At 37.2% G+C, this 18825-nt stretch overlaps 1 protein-coding gene across 3 annotated transcripts in view; it reads left to right on the top strand.

Moving 5' to 3' along the window:
- Window positions 1-18825, top strand: part of LOC117293819 (amyloid-beta A4 precursor protein-binding family B member 2-like) — an 89194-nt gene that overhangs the window by 29975 nt on the left and 40394 nt on the right. For 2 of the 3 annotated variants that reach the window (XM_033776271.1, XM_033776270.1), the window contains exon 3: window positions 12746-14073. In XM_033776271.1, coding sequence (XP_033632162.1) covers window positions 12746-14073 — 1328 coding nt within the window. Of the gene's footprint in view, window positions 1-7184; window positions 7286-12745; window positions 14074-18825 lie in introns of those variants that run through there. The other variant, XM_033776272.1, reaches the window with a different exon arrangement.

Below are 18825 nucleotides of genomic sequence, written 5' to 3'. Positions count from 1 at the left end.
CATGAAGTCACATTTTTCCAACTCATTCTCAAAAAATGACAAGAGACACTTATAATTTCTTGAACCACCTTGCTAATCAAAGCCTTTTTATTCACTCTGGAACCGGCGTACTATTTTTCCGCCGCTGTCCGAAAAATCAAAACCATCCTAGATATGAGTCAAGCCCTTTTTATTTCTCCTCCCGCTTCAATCTGACGAAGCCAAATTGACAAGTAAAGTCAAATTAAAGCTCCACTCGGTGCAATTTCATGCCTTTCTTTCCCTTCCTGATGAGCTTCTTCATTTTGCCCGCTGCGTACACACACACACTCCTAAAGTGATGTTATCACGTCCATGCGCCGGTAGCTTGCTTAATAGCACGTTTTGAATATTCATTGTGTGGTTAAATAGTATACATTTTGCCAGCTACACACTGGCGTAATCCAAGCGTGACATCAAAAGAATTGGCGGCATCCTTTGATGGCGTCTTTATTAATGTTAGATGTCGCTTGCTCTCCCCTGAGTTTGCTGCATCAAACCCTGTGTTGTTGTCGGGACTGGATGAATTTTGACTTAACTGGGTGGCATCTTATCTTGAGGAATGATTTGAGGGTGGGATGTGGAATAAGGGGAAAGAGGAGAGAAAAATAGTCGGTGTTTTGTAAAAGATGGTTTTTTATGATGGCACGGTCAAATTGAGCGTGAATGTAGCTGGGCAGACTCTGATCAAAATGTCAATGCTTATTAGACTGGCTGGAGAATGAGACCTAGGCCTAGTTTCATAGCGCTGCTTAGAGCACAAGATTTTAGCTAAGCACAAATCAATTGTGCTTACCATAAAAATGTTACCAGCCATAATGCCATGTTGTGTGTACTGTTCGTGACTGGTTTCCTGCTAATTTTTGCTGAGCAGAATTTGTTTGTAAGCGATATTTTCTGCATGGGCAGCTCTATGAAATTGGACCCTTGTTTAGAGCTATACAATTTGAAAGTAGTAGTAGGGTCGTCATTGTGTTTTTCGTCTTCAATATATACAAAATATTTGATCTTTTGTTGTTATGATGATTGCTGTATGATGACGACAGTGAGAATATTGCAATGAAAACCTCTCTTTTCATAGGTGCTCTCATTTTGTAAAAATGAAAAAAGAAATTGCTTAGGTTCAATCTGATAGCTTGCTGAGTATAAATTAAAAGTTCATATCGGTAGACCTCGATATAACAGCAATATCCATGGTGCCCTGTGCTTTTGCTGCGCTGCCCTTGACAATGTTCCACCGCAAAATTACATATTTGGGTGCCTCTTACCAGAGGGAAATTGCTGTGCCCCTTTAAAAGTGAAGATAAAGGCCTGTCAGTACCGATCCTCCAGAGAATTGGTTTTGTCCGAAATGCTGTCAGAATTGAGAATTTTTTTTTTTCAAAGGCCCCCTAAAATTACCATAGCTTATTTTGGATGCCGCAATCACAATAAGCACGTACATGTGAACAAATAGACACAATGCACAGTCAAAATAAGGGATATTAGTTTAATGAGCACCAAAGGCCTGAGTAAACATATGTATACTGTTTTTCATTGTTTTCACCAAAAAGGGGCACATTTTGATGAGATTTACAGAGGTTCGTCGGATGATGTGTTTGTTGAACCCTAGATGGTGGAGATAAAAGTATGTGTGTGAAATACTCCTTCAAAACCAATTTTAAGTAACAGCCTATACCTTTAACATTTATTTCTGAAGAAACTTTTGAACAGTTATGACAGGAAAAGGATGGGATGACACTGTTAAATTCTGCAGGGCAGAAAGGGGACATTTTAGGAAGATGATACAAGCATGGAATTTGGCACACAGTCAGAATATAATCATGAGAAAGATATTTGGCTGTAGGGCAGTTGCAGGTTTTTTCTGTTAAAAAATATGTGGGTAGTAGCCTATAACAAGCAAAGACGGCCTTTTTGAAAATATTTATGATTTTTTTTTTGGGGGGGGGGGTACTACTTTTAAAATTCAACTATGCAATGGCCCTATTTCTCATACTGGAACGATTTCAGCCAATAATAATTCTATTTAGCAAAATATTTAGACTGAAGAATGCTAATATTGAGTTAGCAAATGATGATTTTTGAGTAGCAACTGAGGAATTTGTGTAGCATTTTGCTCTGCTATACAAGGGAAATGCACACTGAAAGCTAATAATAGTGAGTAGCAAATAGTGATTTTCGAGTAACAACTGTACATTTTGTGTAGTATTTTGCTCTGCTATACAAGGGAAACGCACACTGAAAGCTATTAGTGAGTAGCAAATTGTGATTTTCGAGTAACAACTGTACATTTTGTGTAGTATTTTGCTCTGCTATACAAGGGAAACGCACACTGAAAGCTAATAGTGAGTAGCAAATTGTGATTTTCGAGTAGCAACTGTACATTTTGTGTAGCATTTTACTCTGCTATACAAGGGAAATGCACACTGAAAGCTAATAGTGAGTAGCAAATTGTGATTTTCGAGTAACAAGTGTACATTTTGTGTAGCATTTTGCTCTGCTATACAAGGGAAATGCACACTGAAAGCTATTAGTGAGTAGCAAATAGTGATTTTCGAGTAACAACTGTACATTTTGTGTAGTATTTTGCTCTGCTATACAAGGGAAACGCACACTGAAAGCTAATAGTGAGTAGCAAATTGTGATTTTCGAGTAGCAACTGTACATTTTGTGTAGTATTTTGCTCTGCTATGCAAGGGAAATCGTTTACTATCATGACAAACTTCGACCCACCGTGTGCCAAATTCCATATTTGTATCATCGCAGGCACAATCCCATCACGTCCTACCTGTCAAACTAAAAGGGCCGCCAGGTCAGAATAAACACAGAAAAAGATCAGCCTACATCGCAACAAAGGGATAGTTTTTTTGCAATAGTGTCTGATTCCCAAGCAAAGTGAAGATATTTCACGTGGGAGGAAATTTGAGTATGCCCATGTTCTCTCAGTGGCTATAGTTTCTTGTAGATTGAAACTCTGTATGCATTTAAAGAGGCAGCTTTGACTGTTTTGATCGACATGCTCAGGTTAAACGAAATCCTGATTTTATTTTTTAATACGAAATGTCTGCAGTTCTCAAATTACATAACTTTCCTTGTTAAGTAGGACAAGTTAGTCCGGATTTTCCTTCATCACTTTTTTCTGCTCTAGAATGGCTGATGTTTGATTTAATTGATTGATTTTGTTTTTTAAAATATTTTTTATTGTGTATATTTATTTATTTGTTTATTTTTTGGGAGGGGAAAGGGGTGGGGTAGTTGTTGCAGGTGTCAAATTATTTAATTTAATTTAATTTCCCTTTATTAACATTACATTTATCATATTGGATGTGATTTACAAACAGTAATTTACAGTAAATAGTAAAGAAGAAATAGGCAAGAAAATTACAAGAAGGATTAAACAAATGTTTAAAAAAACACATTTTAAAGTGAGAAAATATTTTAACTTTTTAAAAACATTTTCTCACTTTGTTAAAATTTTGAGGGGTCAGCCATTTGTTAGTGAAACTGCAGTTGAGTGGGTTCACAATTATTTTGCATTTGAAGATGCGTTTATTGATATTCAGCCGATATTGATATTCCACTATCTAGAGTCCCAATGCTCCAGAAATTAAATATTGTATTTCACGAAGATAAAAGTCTGGTAAAAGTCGGTGTGCCGTAGGTTACAAAAACGTAGGCGATGTGTTGGCTCAAGTTACAAACATTCCGAAGGATTGTCCATCTGTCGATGAATACAATTTATTCAGCGTCAAACTGAAAAGTGTGAGCTGATTTAGACGAGAGATTTTTTTTTAGTTTTGAGTTTTGCGTCTGGAATTGGAATTGCATCTTTGAGAGAGCAAGGACATTTGAAGTATATTTTAAAAAGGAAATATTTTGAAACATTGCCGCGACCAGGGCAACAGAGGCCATGACCAATTCTTTGTCCTTAAATCTCTTTGTTTTTAATTTTTCCATGGGTGAATCAGTGAAATATGATGTGTTCAGTATTGCCAGTTTTTTTTTTACACATCCTTTTTAGGAAAACGTCTTTCAGTTTGGTGGTTATACTGTTATTATTTTGAGCTGTACAGATTTTTTGTGTGTATGATTAACCAAATATAATATTGATTACAAAATACCCCTTCGTGTGTTTTCCCCCTTACACCAGCAAAACCAGTATTGCCAAAAACAAACAAAAAACCAAAAATAAACCAGTCAGCCTTTAAAAGAGAAAGCAGGCCTTGTAACATAATTTAATAAAAAAAATATAAAAAAATAAAAATCTTGCTTAGACAAACAAGTAAACAAGAAAATGAAAAAAATCAGCATATTCTTAATAGTAACACATTTCTTTCAGTATTAATAAATATTAGAGAGAAAATGTAATTAGCTGTTGCAAACAAAAAGGACCTTTGGTATAGATGCAGACAAATAATAAATGGCCTTAAGTTTTGCTGAAGGCTAATAAATATTAACCAAAGAAATGGGAGCATCCCCCCCCCCCCCCCGCCCTCATTTCCAGTCACTTTTATTAAAATAAGACTACAATTCCTGACCAGCATGGCAATGCAGCAAGACATTTACATATGCAGCTGACCCCTTCGCTCATCGTTAATTATAGCGTCACTTAATCAGTGCATATTAATTCCTTGATGCCTGCCTCAGCCTGCAGGGAGGAGGCTAACCTTCTGATGCACTATGTTCAATGCACCTGTCTGTTTAAACAAGTCATTATAATAATTAGCCCTTTTATAGAGACCACTCATTTCTGTAGAATCGTTTTTCTGAGAATTACTGCGTGATGCTCCTCAAATCGTGTGTTCCTATCAGTGATTATTCTTCATGCGTGGACTATTCCCTCCAGATTTTCGGCAATATCTTTAAAAAATGCGACAAAAATCTTCTGATGTTAGTTTTTATATTTTCATTTTGCAAAGGGTACTTCCATTTAGAATTTTTTTTTCTGAAGGGGCACCAAAGCCAAGATCAGGGCAACAGATGCTACGGCCTTTGTAATTTTAGGACTGCTGCGGTTAAACCAATTTAAAGGAATTCAATCTGTAGGGTCTTCTCTAATTACATGTTCACATAATTCATGCGCCTATCTCTTAAAGGAACATGTTGCCTTGGATCGGTCGAGTTGGTCTTTGAAAAGCGTTTTGTAACCGTTTGTTGTAAAGTGAATATGGTTGGAAAGATGTTTAAAAAGTAGAATACAATGATCCACACAAATATCCCTAGAAAATGCGTGGTTTTCCTTTTACCTCGTCGACTAACACGGTCGGCCATTTATGGGAGTCAAATTTTTGACTCCCAAAAATGGCCGACCATGTTAGTTCGCAAAGCAAAAGGAAAACCAAGCAATTTCGAGGCAAATTTGTGTGGATCATTGTATTCTACTTTTAAAACATCTTTCCAACCATATGCATTTTATAACAAACGGTTTCAAACTGTTTTTTTTTTTAGACCAACTTGTCCGATCCAAGGCAACGTGTTCCTTTAACCAAAAGACTAGCCACTGATTTATGCCAAGCTCACTCAGTAAATTGGGCTCGTGCAGGAAGTATTTTACATAACTCATCGGGGCTCCATAGACCCTCACTGGGGTGTCTATTAATTTTAAAGCATTGAGCCAGTCACCCAAGTCCTGCAGCAGAGTGTTTATCCGAAACATATTTTGAAGATTTGCCGATTTATACTTTCAACTTTTAATTCCAATTGAAACAAACAAAAGATGTTTTTATTTTTCCTAGTGAAAGTGCTGAGAACACCTGTGGTTTAACAGATTCTGTTGAAATACTAGCCTGGTACTTGTCATGTTAAATGCCATCACTTGTCAAAACTCCAGAAATGTACTTCCTGTGTTTTTATTCAAATTTCATTCAAGAACAGTTATTGACAATTTCCCTGACAAAGTGCCATGCAGAATTCAAAATATCTCAAAAGAACAATTTAAAGCCGTTATACACTTTCGGTACAGAAAAAAAAAAAAAAAAAGTTCACAGATTTACAAATAATTTACAGGGTTTACAGAAGGTCATGGTGAAAGACTTATCTTGAAATATTCTTCCATGAAATGCTTTACTTTTTGAGAAAACATCAAAACAATATAAATTCTCGATAGCGAGAATTACGGATTTATTATAAACACATGTCATGACACGGCGAAAAGTGGGGAAACAAGGTTGGGTTTTCCCGTTATTTTCTCCCGACTCCGATGACCGATTGAGCCTAATTTTTCACAGGTTTGTTATTTGATATAGAAGTTGTGATACACGAAGTGTGGGCCTTTGGACAACACTATTTACCGAAAGTGTATAACGGCTTTAAAGAGGCACCAAGGCTAACGTCAGAACAATGGTCGATGAAGTTGCAAGAAAATATTGAAAGAAAAATATACCCCCCTCTTGCATGTACATGTAATTGTGTGTGTTCAGATGCCCGAGAAAGTCTTCATGCATAATAGCCTTTCTCAGATAATTGTTTTGTGCATGAAAAAATACCTCTTCCTCTAAAACAATATTACTTCAAGGGGTTGTTTCTTACAATCTTTTATAATATCAATAGCTCTCCACTCCAGTGCTCTTCAACAAAGTAACTTGTTGTGGTAATTATTTCTGGGAGTAATTACCAAAGGTAAACCCTCCCTTTATTCGTTGAAATTTCAGTTTTGGAGCAATGAAATCCCGACTGTTAACTTGAAATGTGTAATTCTGGGGTGAAAATAATTTAAGAGTTTGAGGTTGTGTAATACAACTCAAATTCCTTAAGACATTATTTGCAGGGCTGTAATTTCTTCTAAATCAAGCCATTTAAATAAATATATCAGCAACCAAGTTTGATATCTCAACGATATTTTGTGTGTGTTGTGAAAATTAAGGAACCAATTTGCTACAAGTCCATGTGTTGTTAGCTTTAGTTTTACAAATATGACATAGTCACATACATTTGTTTACCATTCATGTGATATGTCTCGATCTGTCATATCCAAACAATCTTTCACTCTCACCCCACACCGTAATGGAACGTTCCTGGCCAAGTGTACAACTCCTGAATGAATTAGATTAAATATTCATGAGCACTGCGCTCTGATTGGTCAAGGCAAGTGATGAGGTAAGTGTGCTCGCATCTTGGCTGCTGTCTGTTGCAGGGAGCACATACAGTATACACACATACACTATAGGAGCACACACAACATCCATTTTTAGAAACGCTCACCACCTTGCGACGCTCAGGAATTTCACCTTCCATTTCTAGCAGAGAAGGGCCACAAATGTCTGCGAACGTGAGTGTTGACAATCATACAATTTGTTGGTTTCTTTGAAGTGTTAGATTCCATCAGAATGTTGGTTTTCTCAAGTTGATGGAGAGTTGGTTTGCCGGAGTTATTTTGTTGTTGTTATTTTTTGTTATATGTATTGCGTGGAGGTTAATCTTGGACTCTCTGAAGGGAAGGATGGGGTACAGTGATTTGCATAATTCTTTCGGGCTCTGCTCCTCTGATGTCTTGAACCAGTACCATACTGTTGGAGTTTTTGTTTCTTGAACGCAAACATTTTGACTGATGTTGTTCCTCTTTCGTAGTCATTTTTTGTCAGGATCGCTGTCCATTTCTTAAAGTATGTATTAAGATGTAGGAAATCATTGGCAAATGATGGGTTATTGTTGTTGTTGTTGTTGTGTTTTTTCTTTTCATTTCTTATAGCTGAATAGTCAGGCACTTGTTTTGTATTTAATAGTCTGGGAAAACATGTATATTAACTTCTACAGGCTCACTGCTTTCTGGTTGTTTTGGGGGTTTTTGCCCTTGGGAAAATCAGAAAACTTGTTATTAATAGCCTAAAATGTCTATTAAAGCCTGCACAATGTGTATATATTTAGGTCAGCCCTTGTCCTCGATCAAATATTGTTATTTTCTCCAAAGATAAAATATGAAGCCAGTTTCTATTTGGAATAAAATTTGTATGTTTTGCGCCAGGCTCAGCATCATCATTTAAAGGCACTGGACACTATTGGTAATTACTCAAAGTAATTACTAGCCTAAAACCTTACTTGGTAACAAGTAATGGGGAGCTAATGATAGTATAAAACATTAATCAGAAAACTTGTTATTAATAACCTAAAATGTCTATTAAAGTCTGCACAATGTGTATATATTTAGGTCAGCCCTTGTCCTCGATCAAATATTGTTATTTTCTCCAAAGATAAAATATGAAGCCAGTTTCTATTTGGAATAAAATTTGTATGTTTTGCGCCAGGCTCAGCATCATCATTTAAAGGCACTGGACACTATTGGTAATTACTCAAAGTAATTACTAGCCTAAAACATTACTTGGTAACAAGTAATGGGGAGCTGTTGATAGTAAGTAAAACATTAATCAGAAAACTTGTTATTAATAGCCTAAAATGTCTATTAAACCATGTGTATATGTAGGTCAGCCCTTGTACTGGATAAAGTATTCCTACTTCTCCAAGGATAAAATATGAAGCCTGTTTCTATTTAGAATAAAATTTGTATGTTTTGCTCCAGGATGAGCAACATCATTTAAAGGCACTGGACACTATTGGTAATTACTCAAAATAATTACTAGCCTAAAACCTTACTTGGTAACGAGTAATGGGGAGCTGTTGATAGTATAAAACATTGTGAGAAACAGCTCCCTCTGAAGTGGAGTAGTTTTCAAGAAAGAAGTAATTTTCTACAAATTTGATTTCGGGACCTCAGATTTAAAATTTGAGGTCTCGAAATCAAGCATCTGAAAGCGCACAACGTCGTGCGACATGGGTGCTTTTTCTTTCATTATTCTCTCGCAACTTCGACGACCAATTGAGCTCAAATTTTCACATGTTTGTTATTTTATGCATATGTTGAGATACACCAAGTGAGTGGAATGGTCTTTGACAATTACCAATAGTATCCTGTGCCTATAAAGGGATTCTGTAACGTAAATATAAAAATAATCAAAATCCGTAAATTATATTTCAAATCAACAACTTGTAAACCCGGAGTGCTCATTGAAGCTAGATTTGTAATCCTCATCCTATTATAGGTCTTGGAAATTACACATGTAAATGAATTCAATCAATTTAAATGTCTTGTGCATGTATTGACATTTAGAGGTCTAGCAGTTTGGGGGGGGGCACTTGTTCATTGCATCACCTAATCTTGATCTGCATCAAGAAAGATGCTTCACAAAATGCGGAGCTTGAAATTAACACTGGACCACAGGATCAAGGCTGATGATTTTAGCTTCAGGCCAGTGAACACTTATAATATCTTGTTAAAAAAATAATTGTCTATCAGTCTTTCAATTCTGTTGAGTATGGAAGTACAAGACAAATGAGGTGTTTTTGGCGTTTCGTCACTCATTTTGATTCTGGTCTTTTAAAATAAATTCTGGTCAAGTGCAAATTTTGAGCTACGAGCCCTTCAGTCTTGTGGATGTTTTCCTCATATACAAGCCCTGAATTTTTGTTGTTGTTGTTGTTGTTTATTTATTATACTTAAACTTGTTTAGTTACAGTAGCCTATTCAACCAAAGTTGTTTTTCAAGGGGCCGTGTTCCATACAAACTGCGCCTTAAACACCCAGTGCGCATTACAAGTCTTATTATTATTATTATTATTATTATTATTATTATTATTATTATTTCATTTTATCACAGCATGCAAAAGAAAGATCTCATTTTCCTTTGTGCCGGTAACTCCTCGAGCCGGGCTACGTCCCGTAGCCTTAGATCTCAAGTGTCTTTCTCAGGATCCTCGCTGTTCCCAAAAGCGCTGCCTTCTGTAATAGATCTACCCTCACATTTGTCCCTATTTCATCTAGATGTTTCCCCAGTGCTTTGGGAATGGTGCCAAGTGCTCCAACCACCACGGGGACTACTTTTACCACGGGGACCACGGGGACCGCGGGGACTACTATTATTATTATTATTATTATTATTATTATTATTATTATTATTATTATTATTATTATTATTATTATTATTATTATTATTATTATTATTATTATTATTAAACTTCTTGACATTGGAAAATACATGTAGTAAAAATAACTAAATCATTCAAAGCTCAAATAAATTTTACAGCAAATACAATCGCTTAAAAAATTAAAAAATAGAAATCAAACAAGAAGATATTTGTAGGTTTGATATAAAGCAAGGTAACAAGCAAACAGTCAATCCTTAGACTAATGCAGAGCTGACAGCTCTCCCTGATTCTGCAGAAAGTTCCCTGAATAAACCAATCTTTCCATGTTTGTATGAAAACAATTGAAAATCTCCCTGATTATCAAATTTCTTTGCTAGTATGTTGGATATATTTAAATATCTCCCCGATTAGTGTACAAAAAATTGCAAGCTGCAAATGTTGGCAGTTCTGTTGATGTATCAGTTGCTACTCAAATTATGATCATTTGCTTGTCAATTATTAGTATTCAGTGTCCACAAAGCGTATCCAGTCCAGATAGTTTGCCATGAAAAATTGCTTGATCAAATTGTTCTCTGTAAACATTACCTCCTCAGCTCAGTGCAATGGCTATATGATCATCTTGTTCTCTCCCATTCATCTAGAATCGTGTTTATTGATATAAAAAGCTTCATTGGCAGGCATGATACTCACTGTCATATACATCAGTATTGGATTCTAAAGATTTTTTTTTCAAGCTACTTCTGCTAGCAATTTTTCACTGAATTTCTGATGACATTAAAATCAGAAATCAGATTAAAGTCAGAAGAATATGGAACTTGATTGGGTGACAGTTTGTGTGTTGTGAGTACTTGTAGTCATGTAGTAGAAGTTCAGTTGTTGACATGACGTTTACATAATTCAAGGAATGATATAAATAGTCAGTTCTTGCAGGTTTAGCCATGGACGTTGTTTGTGTTTGTGTTTACAACACTGATTGACGTTATTTACACTTGTTTACTCTTGTTTTCTTGGGCCATTTGTTTGCGATTGATTAATTTCTTGTCAAAGTGACTGTTTTAGCTTAATTTTTGTTGTGATTTACTTTGATTTGTGCTGTTCCTTAACTTTTCAAGGACTTTTTAAAACAAAGGTATTTGTGTCCATATTATAGTAGAAAATACAAATTCATTATTTGTATTTTTAAATCTATGTATTTGTTTTCTCTCCTTTTTGAAAGATTTGGATTGTTCAATGCTCCTAAATATTTAAAAGACATACTTAAAACAGAAGTATTTGTTACCATAGAACAGAAGAAAACACAATTTTTAATTTTTTTTATATTTTTTATTTTATTTATAACTTTACTTATATATTTTCTCTCTCCTTTCTCGAAAAAGAAAACCACTTTAATGTTTGTCCTAAAAAACAACACACACACACGCACGCACACCTTGATACAGTTTTAAGCAAATGATTGATGGCTAAATATTCATTAACCAAGGATAGCGCCAGCCCATAGTCACGTACGTGTGCGTGTACAACCTCAAGCTTAGCTACTCTATATTTACCGCTTTCGAGTCACACGACACAAGCAGCGACGTCGTACTGTCAACCACGACAATTTTCTGAACAGCAATTAAGCCTTGGTAAACACTGCGTATCGTACTCGCCCTAAGTGCACTTATTCATGATGATTCGTGTCCGGAAAGGTTAAAAGTAAAGTCAGAATAATTTAAAAAAAATCAAGAGAAAGAAAACTAGAGTTTGTTTTGACTTGTGATTTCTTTTTCAACAGCTGCACTCTGTATATAGTCTATTGGGAGTAGAGATAAATAATGTGGGGAAAAACGGCCCTGTCAGATTATGAAGTGCTGTTGTTGTATAGCTATGGAATTGTCCGTTAAAGCTTTAGAAAATGGAGGTGCGAGAGGTAGAGGGAAGCCAGGGGCGAATGATGAAATGAATCCCTTCTTGAATGTTATCTTTATTCATTGGGTCCTATTGTGGATGGCTGTTAGGATGAGAGGGGGAAAGGGAGATGCCTGGAGCTGTGTAGGAGTAGCTCCGGGTTGGTAGGGTTTCATGCATGTCCCAGTAGACCGGCTTTCATTGGATGAGGTGCTGGTGATGTTATTCGGCTCCTTTTGTTGAGCATAATCTAGATGATTTTTGTCAATAACATCACAAAAACACAGCGTGTGTTTTTGTGCCTGTTCATGTATATATCGTCGGCTCATTGTTTTAAGGTCATTAACTGCAATTTTACATTCGTACTGATAAAAACATAATTAAACAACAAATTTGCAACAATTTGGGAGGGGAAAAAGGAACAAAATATCTACAAATTAATGTTTTACTTAGACAAGGAATGTTTCTTTTTGCCACTTTGAAGACCACTCTTGATCAAAAGACTCCACTCACCAGGGACTCTAAATTGTACAAAAGCAATTTTCTGAAATTAATACATATTGCACTAATGCCTTTTCAGTCCTGAGCGGCATATGTTAGTAATAATATCAAAAAACATCATAAGAGGTCCCCACTAGTAGCTTGGAAAGAAAGACGAAGCAAGTAGTGAAAATGGAGACAAAAGTCAGCATTCAAGATCGGTCCATGTAATCAAATAATGAACAATATCATTTGTAACGAATGGACTCAAATAGATAGTTCGTGTATTTACATTTACCTCTGTCATATGGTAACAAGGTTGAAAACAAAATTGTATGAAGGCTCTTTATATCCAACATGTAGAGTGAGATTGCAAAAATGTATTCTTTGCCGTTTTCCATTGTAAATCTTAAATTTCCCTCTATATTTTCTTTTTCTTCCTCAGACACCAAAGAGACCAAAGAGGCTATGACATCCCTAATCAATCCTTCCTACGATAGTAACGCTATCTCGCCGGCCGATCAAGTCAACGCAAACACAACCACCACCAGCAACTCACTGTCCAACAAGCTTAGCGATGCTCTGGAGAACGACAACAAATCCTTAGGCCTGTCCCTGGACGAAGCCCTCATAAATACCAATCTCACCTTCGAGTTCGACAACGGCGGATCCAAGAGGAACTCCGGCTCGGAGAAGAGTCGAACCAAGTACGCCTCCACGGACCTCTCCACGATGGGGATCGGAAACCCTTTGGAAGCGTTGGTTGACAGCGACGGAGAGCTGGATGAGAGACTCACCGTCGCTGACGACAACATCCTGAGAGAGAGGAACAAGAAGAAAGCGGAAGCCATGTTCGCTGACATTGATTTTATAGACGACGGTGAAGAAGATGATTATGAAGATGATGAGGATGAGGAGGAGGAAGACGAGCAGGAGATGAGAAACGAGGATGAATCATCGAAAGACTGCGGGCGGGAAAAGGACTCTAAGAGAATGAAAATGTTGGACAAGCTGGATGGAGAAGACAGAGAAGAACCTAAGGATCCCGATGCCGATCTGGTCTCCCCCGAGGAGGAGGTCCGCGCCGCCAACTTGGGAGGCTTCCTCCGTTACTACGCAAACCTAGAATCCATTGCAAAGGGTCGGATGGAGAACCCGGATGATGAGACAGCCTCCATTAACGGGAGCATCAGTGACTCGGACGATGAGAGTGAGATCAGAGAAGGATTATACGAACCTCCCCAGCACGCCACCCCTTATGATTCCGGTCCTTCGACCATGGATGATGACAGCACTGACTGCGAGTCCACATACGAGATGCTTTACAACAGTTTCGGACTCCGTGTCCAGGAGGAAGGCTTTTCAAAAGAACTCCTCTCGCCGACAAACGGACAGCACGATCACGGCTACGTGAGCGAAACCTCCATAGACGACAAAGCTTCTCCCATCAAACGTCCTGGTGTGCTGCTTCGGGAAGGAAGCAAACCATCTCTGAGTACTCTGATCGAGGACTCGAGGAGCTCGGACAAAGTATCGCTGGACGACGAAGCTGAGTCTGGAGTTGAGAGTACCCCTGAACCCAAGACCAACAAAGACCCGCTTAAGAAGAGCACCTTGCAGAAGCCAACATCTTTGCCTCCTGGATGGAAGGAGGTTGCTGATATGAGAGGCACGTACTATTGGCATGTACCTAGCGGCACCACCCAGTGGAATCCACCGTCGCCTGTGAATGGTGAATCTTCCACTAGTCCACCAAGGAAGCCTGCAAGATCGGTAGGTATCTTTTGTTCTTGAATGAAATTTTCTCTCAGAAATATCACTTTATTTGGTTGTTTTGCCACCTGAAAGTCAGCAAAAATTGCCTGGTTTATAAAACAAGTGTCTCTCTTTTAGTGTGAAGAATGCACATTGCTAAGACATTCGCATCTCATTAGTGCTAGACTTTTGAGATGATAAAGATGTTACACTCACTGTCTTTTTCTACTGTTCTCATCACTAAGAACAATCAAAACTTATTGGTGAGTTGGACCCGTGCCATCTTCTCAAAAGTCTCCCATTAAATCAACAGCCTTTTGATTTTCAAGCACTACATTGTCATGCGTAAAAATATGACGAAAAGATTGTATAAATTTAAAAACAAGATTCGGTTGAACAAAGAAACGATGACTAGAGTAAGGCTTGAAACTGCAACCCCCAGATATTTTAGAAACTTGAACTTTTTTTTTTAAAGTTCTACAATAAATAATATTTTATTTCACCAATCACCATCACTGAAGGTATTTTTAAGGGTAAAATTACACATTTATATTTGTAATAAGATTTGTCCTGAGATTAGGAGAGTGTGAGAATAACTGGGAGATATGCAGGGGATTTGCATAAATAGTAGCCATGAAATGATTGCAACAACTGAGAAAATGTTGCAAATGATTCATAATTTTGCATCCATTAAATTGTTAATGGCATTATAAGCATTGCTAGTGACCTCTAAAAAAGTGCAAGAACTGCATGATATACCAGTGACAAAATGTGTTCAAATATTACCCTACATACATTGCATAAATACATTTCCTGCAGTGAATCAGACAGTTTCATGTAAATCTGTTTGCTTATCAGCTGCATGTGCATGTGGACATATCTTATATAGGATTTGAGGCATTGCATGGTGAGGTATCAATGTATATTTGGTTTGCGGTAACACCATGTGCGTATCTACTTGCCAGGTAGAGTTTGTTCTTAGAGAACTATCTTGCTTTATTTCTGCCAGAGTGCCATTTAATAAATTGCCCCAATTGGTTTGACCATCCAGCAGGAAAAAAATCCCTTGCCCCTTTTAAATTGAAATTAAGGACCTGCGCACGATTTTCATAAACTGCTTATGCACAAAAAATAGCTAAGCACAACGAAATTGTGCTTATTAAAATAGGTTTCAAGCCAAAGTACCTCTAACTATGGTATCCTGTTGAGGACAACCCTCTGCTTAATCTGCTCTATGCAATTGGGTCATAAACAGGCTAAACATTTCTACTACGACACTGTACAGACCACAGACCGCTAAGTTTTGCTTAGCATAAATTTTTTAAGCAAAGTTGCTGCTCTAAGCAGCTCTATGAAATTGGGTCCTACACAGGCTACACAATTCTACCGGGAAACAGTACAGACCACATGATCCACTCCAATTTCAGCATCTTCCAAACACAAATCAAATTAATGAGTGGCAAGCCCGGTGGTATAGTGTTCCACTAATGAGCTGCACAGCATCTCCGCGCTAATGCGTCGGGGGGCAGCATCTGCTTACCCTAAGGCCCACACCCGACCAAATTATCAAATCCAGAAAGCGAGGCCATTATGCTCATAATTGATTTTTCTGCACAGACCACTTTGTCTTGGGCATTGTGGTTTTTGTAATAGGAACCTTTCTTTGGCTGGGATTTTTTTTTTTTTTCAAACGTGGGGCAGGATTTCTTGCATCTTGGTGTTTGCCGCCATTTTGTTATGGATTTATTGGTTTGAAGTATCATTGGATACGATGTGCTCATTAAAATGCCATCAGGAAAGGATGTTTGGAGAGTGCATGGTAATGGCTTGTCTGCTATTCTACAGGATAATAAATTAAAAAATAATACAAGATAAAGGATTTTTTATGAAATAACTAATGAATTTGTGCAGCAGAGAAATTTGGTGAGGAAAGCAATTTTTTGGGGGGCGGAGACATGAACACAATTTTCAATCATTTTAATACCTGTTTTGAAAGTATTTAAAATGATTAAAATATGTACTGTATAGACGATGTGACCTCTGACGTCACTCGAAAACCATAACATGATTCGCGCGCACACCACCGGGCAAAAGCTTTGTGTTTTGGCAGCCAGCTAGAAAGTGTATGCAATCTTACCATGACTACACGTCTTTTTGCCAGGCGAAACATGACGTGTACAGTGTTTTGTCAACGGAGGGTGGTTTGAATGTAAACCTAGGTCACATCGTCTGTATAGTAGATAGGTCACCATTCTGGCCTTCTGTTTCATTTTAATATAAGTTACAACTTTAAAATTCCTCCATCTTCCAAGAAGAAATCCCTGCAGAAAATCTGACCTGCCTCAAATATTTTCATTGTTAAATCATCTTAAAGGTGAATTTTTTTTTTAATGCAATTTTGTTTAAATCTGTCATGCACAGACCAGGCGCTAGAGACTGGTTTAAGTCTCTTCCGAAAATAGATGTAAAACAACAAATTAAGATCGCACAACCATACAGTTTTCAGATCGGAGGGTGCTGTTGTCAAATGTTTTTTGGGGGTTACCATTTTTACAAGAAATTGATATTATAAATAATTTAAGGTGTCCATCCGATCAATTTATCACTAAAATAAATGGTGCATGAAAGGGTTACAGGATGATTGACGATATGCCTCCATTTCCTTTTTAATGCTGATTTTATTCTGCTGGGAATTGTGAATAGTAAACCACTGAATTTAAATTAGATCTATGTTATTCAAACAAAAAACAGTGATCCTTTTGGGAAATTTAAGAGGTCGTTTTGGTCAAACACCTCAGACAAAACCCTTTACAATATTTGTCTTTTTAAGAGTATAACCCATTAGGAGATAAAATAACCGCCTTGATGTGCAAGTTTAAAAAAGATCTGGGCGCATTAATGTGAGTAGAGAGTGCAAGTTTGCATTCAGCTTCGCTGCTCTCTCCATCCCGTTGTGCCTTTTAGAGATTCAAGTCTGAATATTAATGATTTGGGTAATGGGTGAAGCGGAAGCTAAAAATAATGGAGGAAGCCAAATGTTTTATGCAGGATTTGGAAGGATATTTAACATCATTGTTTCATACCAGAACCATTTTTTACTCTTGAATGAAGTCAAATTTGATAATGGTTATATACAGGATTTGTGAGGATAACAAAACATAATTGTAACAATGAAAATTGTAAAATAAACATGAAATATGGATGATCGATTTTTATGGCGCAATGTAGGGTCAAGCAAAAAAAAAAAAATAGTACTAGTAAATTAAACACAAACAAGGAAAATAAATATGAACCCTGGCATTTTTGCTTTTGCCTATTTTTCCCTTTTTTCCCGGGTACCTGGAATATTATGACTCATTACTCAAAATTGTGAAGTTAACATCAACTCATGCATGCTTGCTTTTGCGTATTTTCCCGATTGTTATTGTTTTGTTATTTCTGCGGCTTTGGGTAACAGTGCTTCATTCTGGGGAATAACTCATTCATCTCCATAATGTTAAGTAAACATGAACCATGCATGCTTGCCTTTGCCTATTTTTCCCTCTTTTGGATCTCGGCGGCTTTAGGTATCACTATTGGTGCTTCACTGCGGGGGAATAACTCATTCATCTCAAAATCATTAAGTAAACATGAGCCCATGCTGATGCTTGATTTTACCTATTTTTCCTTTTTTGATTTCGGGGACTTAGTGTATCATCGGGGCTTGATGCAGGAATTTTATAACTCATTCATCTCAAACACTGCTCCTTTATTTCCTTTTTTTATTGTAAGTAAAACTTGTTTGATTTTGGCGGCTTTGGGTGTCAAGGCTTCATGCAGGAATATTATAACTCATTCATCTCAAAATTGTGAAGAAAACATGAACCAATGCAAGCTCGCTTTTGCTTTTTTTCCTCGTTTGATTTCGCCGGCTTTGGGTATCATCAGGGCTTCATACGGGAACATTATAACTCATTCATGACATCAGCCGGCACCGAGTGATCCAGTCGTGACTTGATATCCCTCGAGGTGAACTGACAAACACCGCCGCCCGATGTTGCCCCGTTGTCCCGATGTATGCCGGAATTAAGCAATTTGACATTTCCATGCTTGCAGAGGTCAGGGGGGAATTAGAAGAGAAGCGAAGCAGATGAATGAATAAATCTTCTATGTTAGAAATCTTTTGTAGACTTTCAGCTTTCAAATCTGACGTTACTAGATTACATTCACGGGATCGAATGACTGAGATGATGAGAATGTTATTAGTTTGACATGGAGCCGCGGATGCGCTTGTTAATATCCGTGATTTCACAAATTCAAAATGGCGAGCCAGACTTCAGTAGTACAGTCAGTACACGCAAGGAAACATAAAACTCGGACACATATTGTCTAACATTCCAGGAACTGAGAGCTCTACGCCCAGCATTATTGCAAAGTGCTAGTTAAATTCCTCAGACTGAATCCAGTATTTCATTAAAATGCATGGTGTACAAGTAGGGGGAATCTTTTGCATCGAACCTTCTTCAGGTCAGCAAAGACTGGTGTGTCAAATTTCAGTTGAAATTGTGTATGATGTGTTCCCCATCTCTTATTTAATGATGCAGACCTCATTAAAGTCTATCCTACAAAGAGCCAATGAATTTATATTTCAATATCAAGCTTAATTTATTGATGGCATGCCCACTATAAAAACAGTTTGTATAAACTACGAAATGGAATTGAATACATGCTTATCACACCAATGACAAATTTGATATGTTAGACCGTGTCCAAATTAGCAGTTACAAGTGC

Source organism: Asterias rubens, chromosome 8, assembly GCF_902459465.1.
Source record: "Asterias rubens chromosome 8, eAstRub1.3, whole genome shotgun sequence".
NCBI classification, from domain to species: Eukaryota; Metazoa; Echinodermata; class Asteroidea; order Forcipulatida; family Asteriidae; genus Asterias; species Asterias rubens.
The sequence above is the reverse complement of the archived record's forward strand: the minus strand, read 5'-3'. Positions and strand labels throughout refer to the sequence as shown.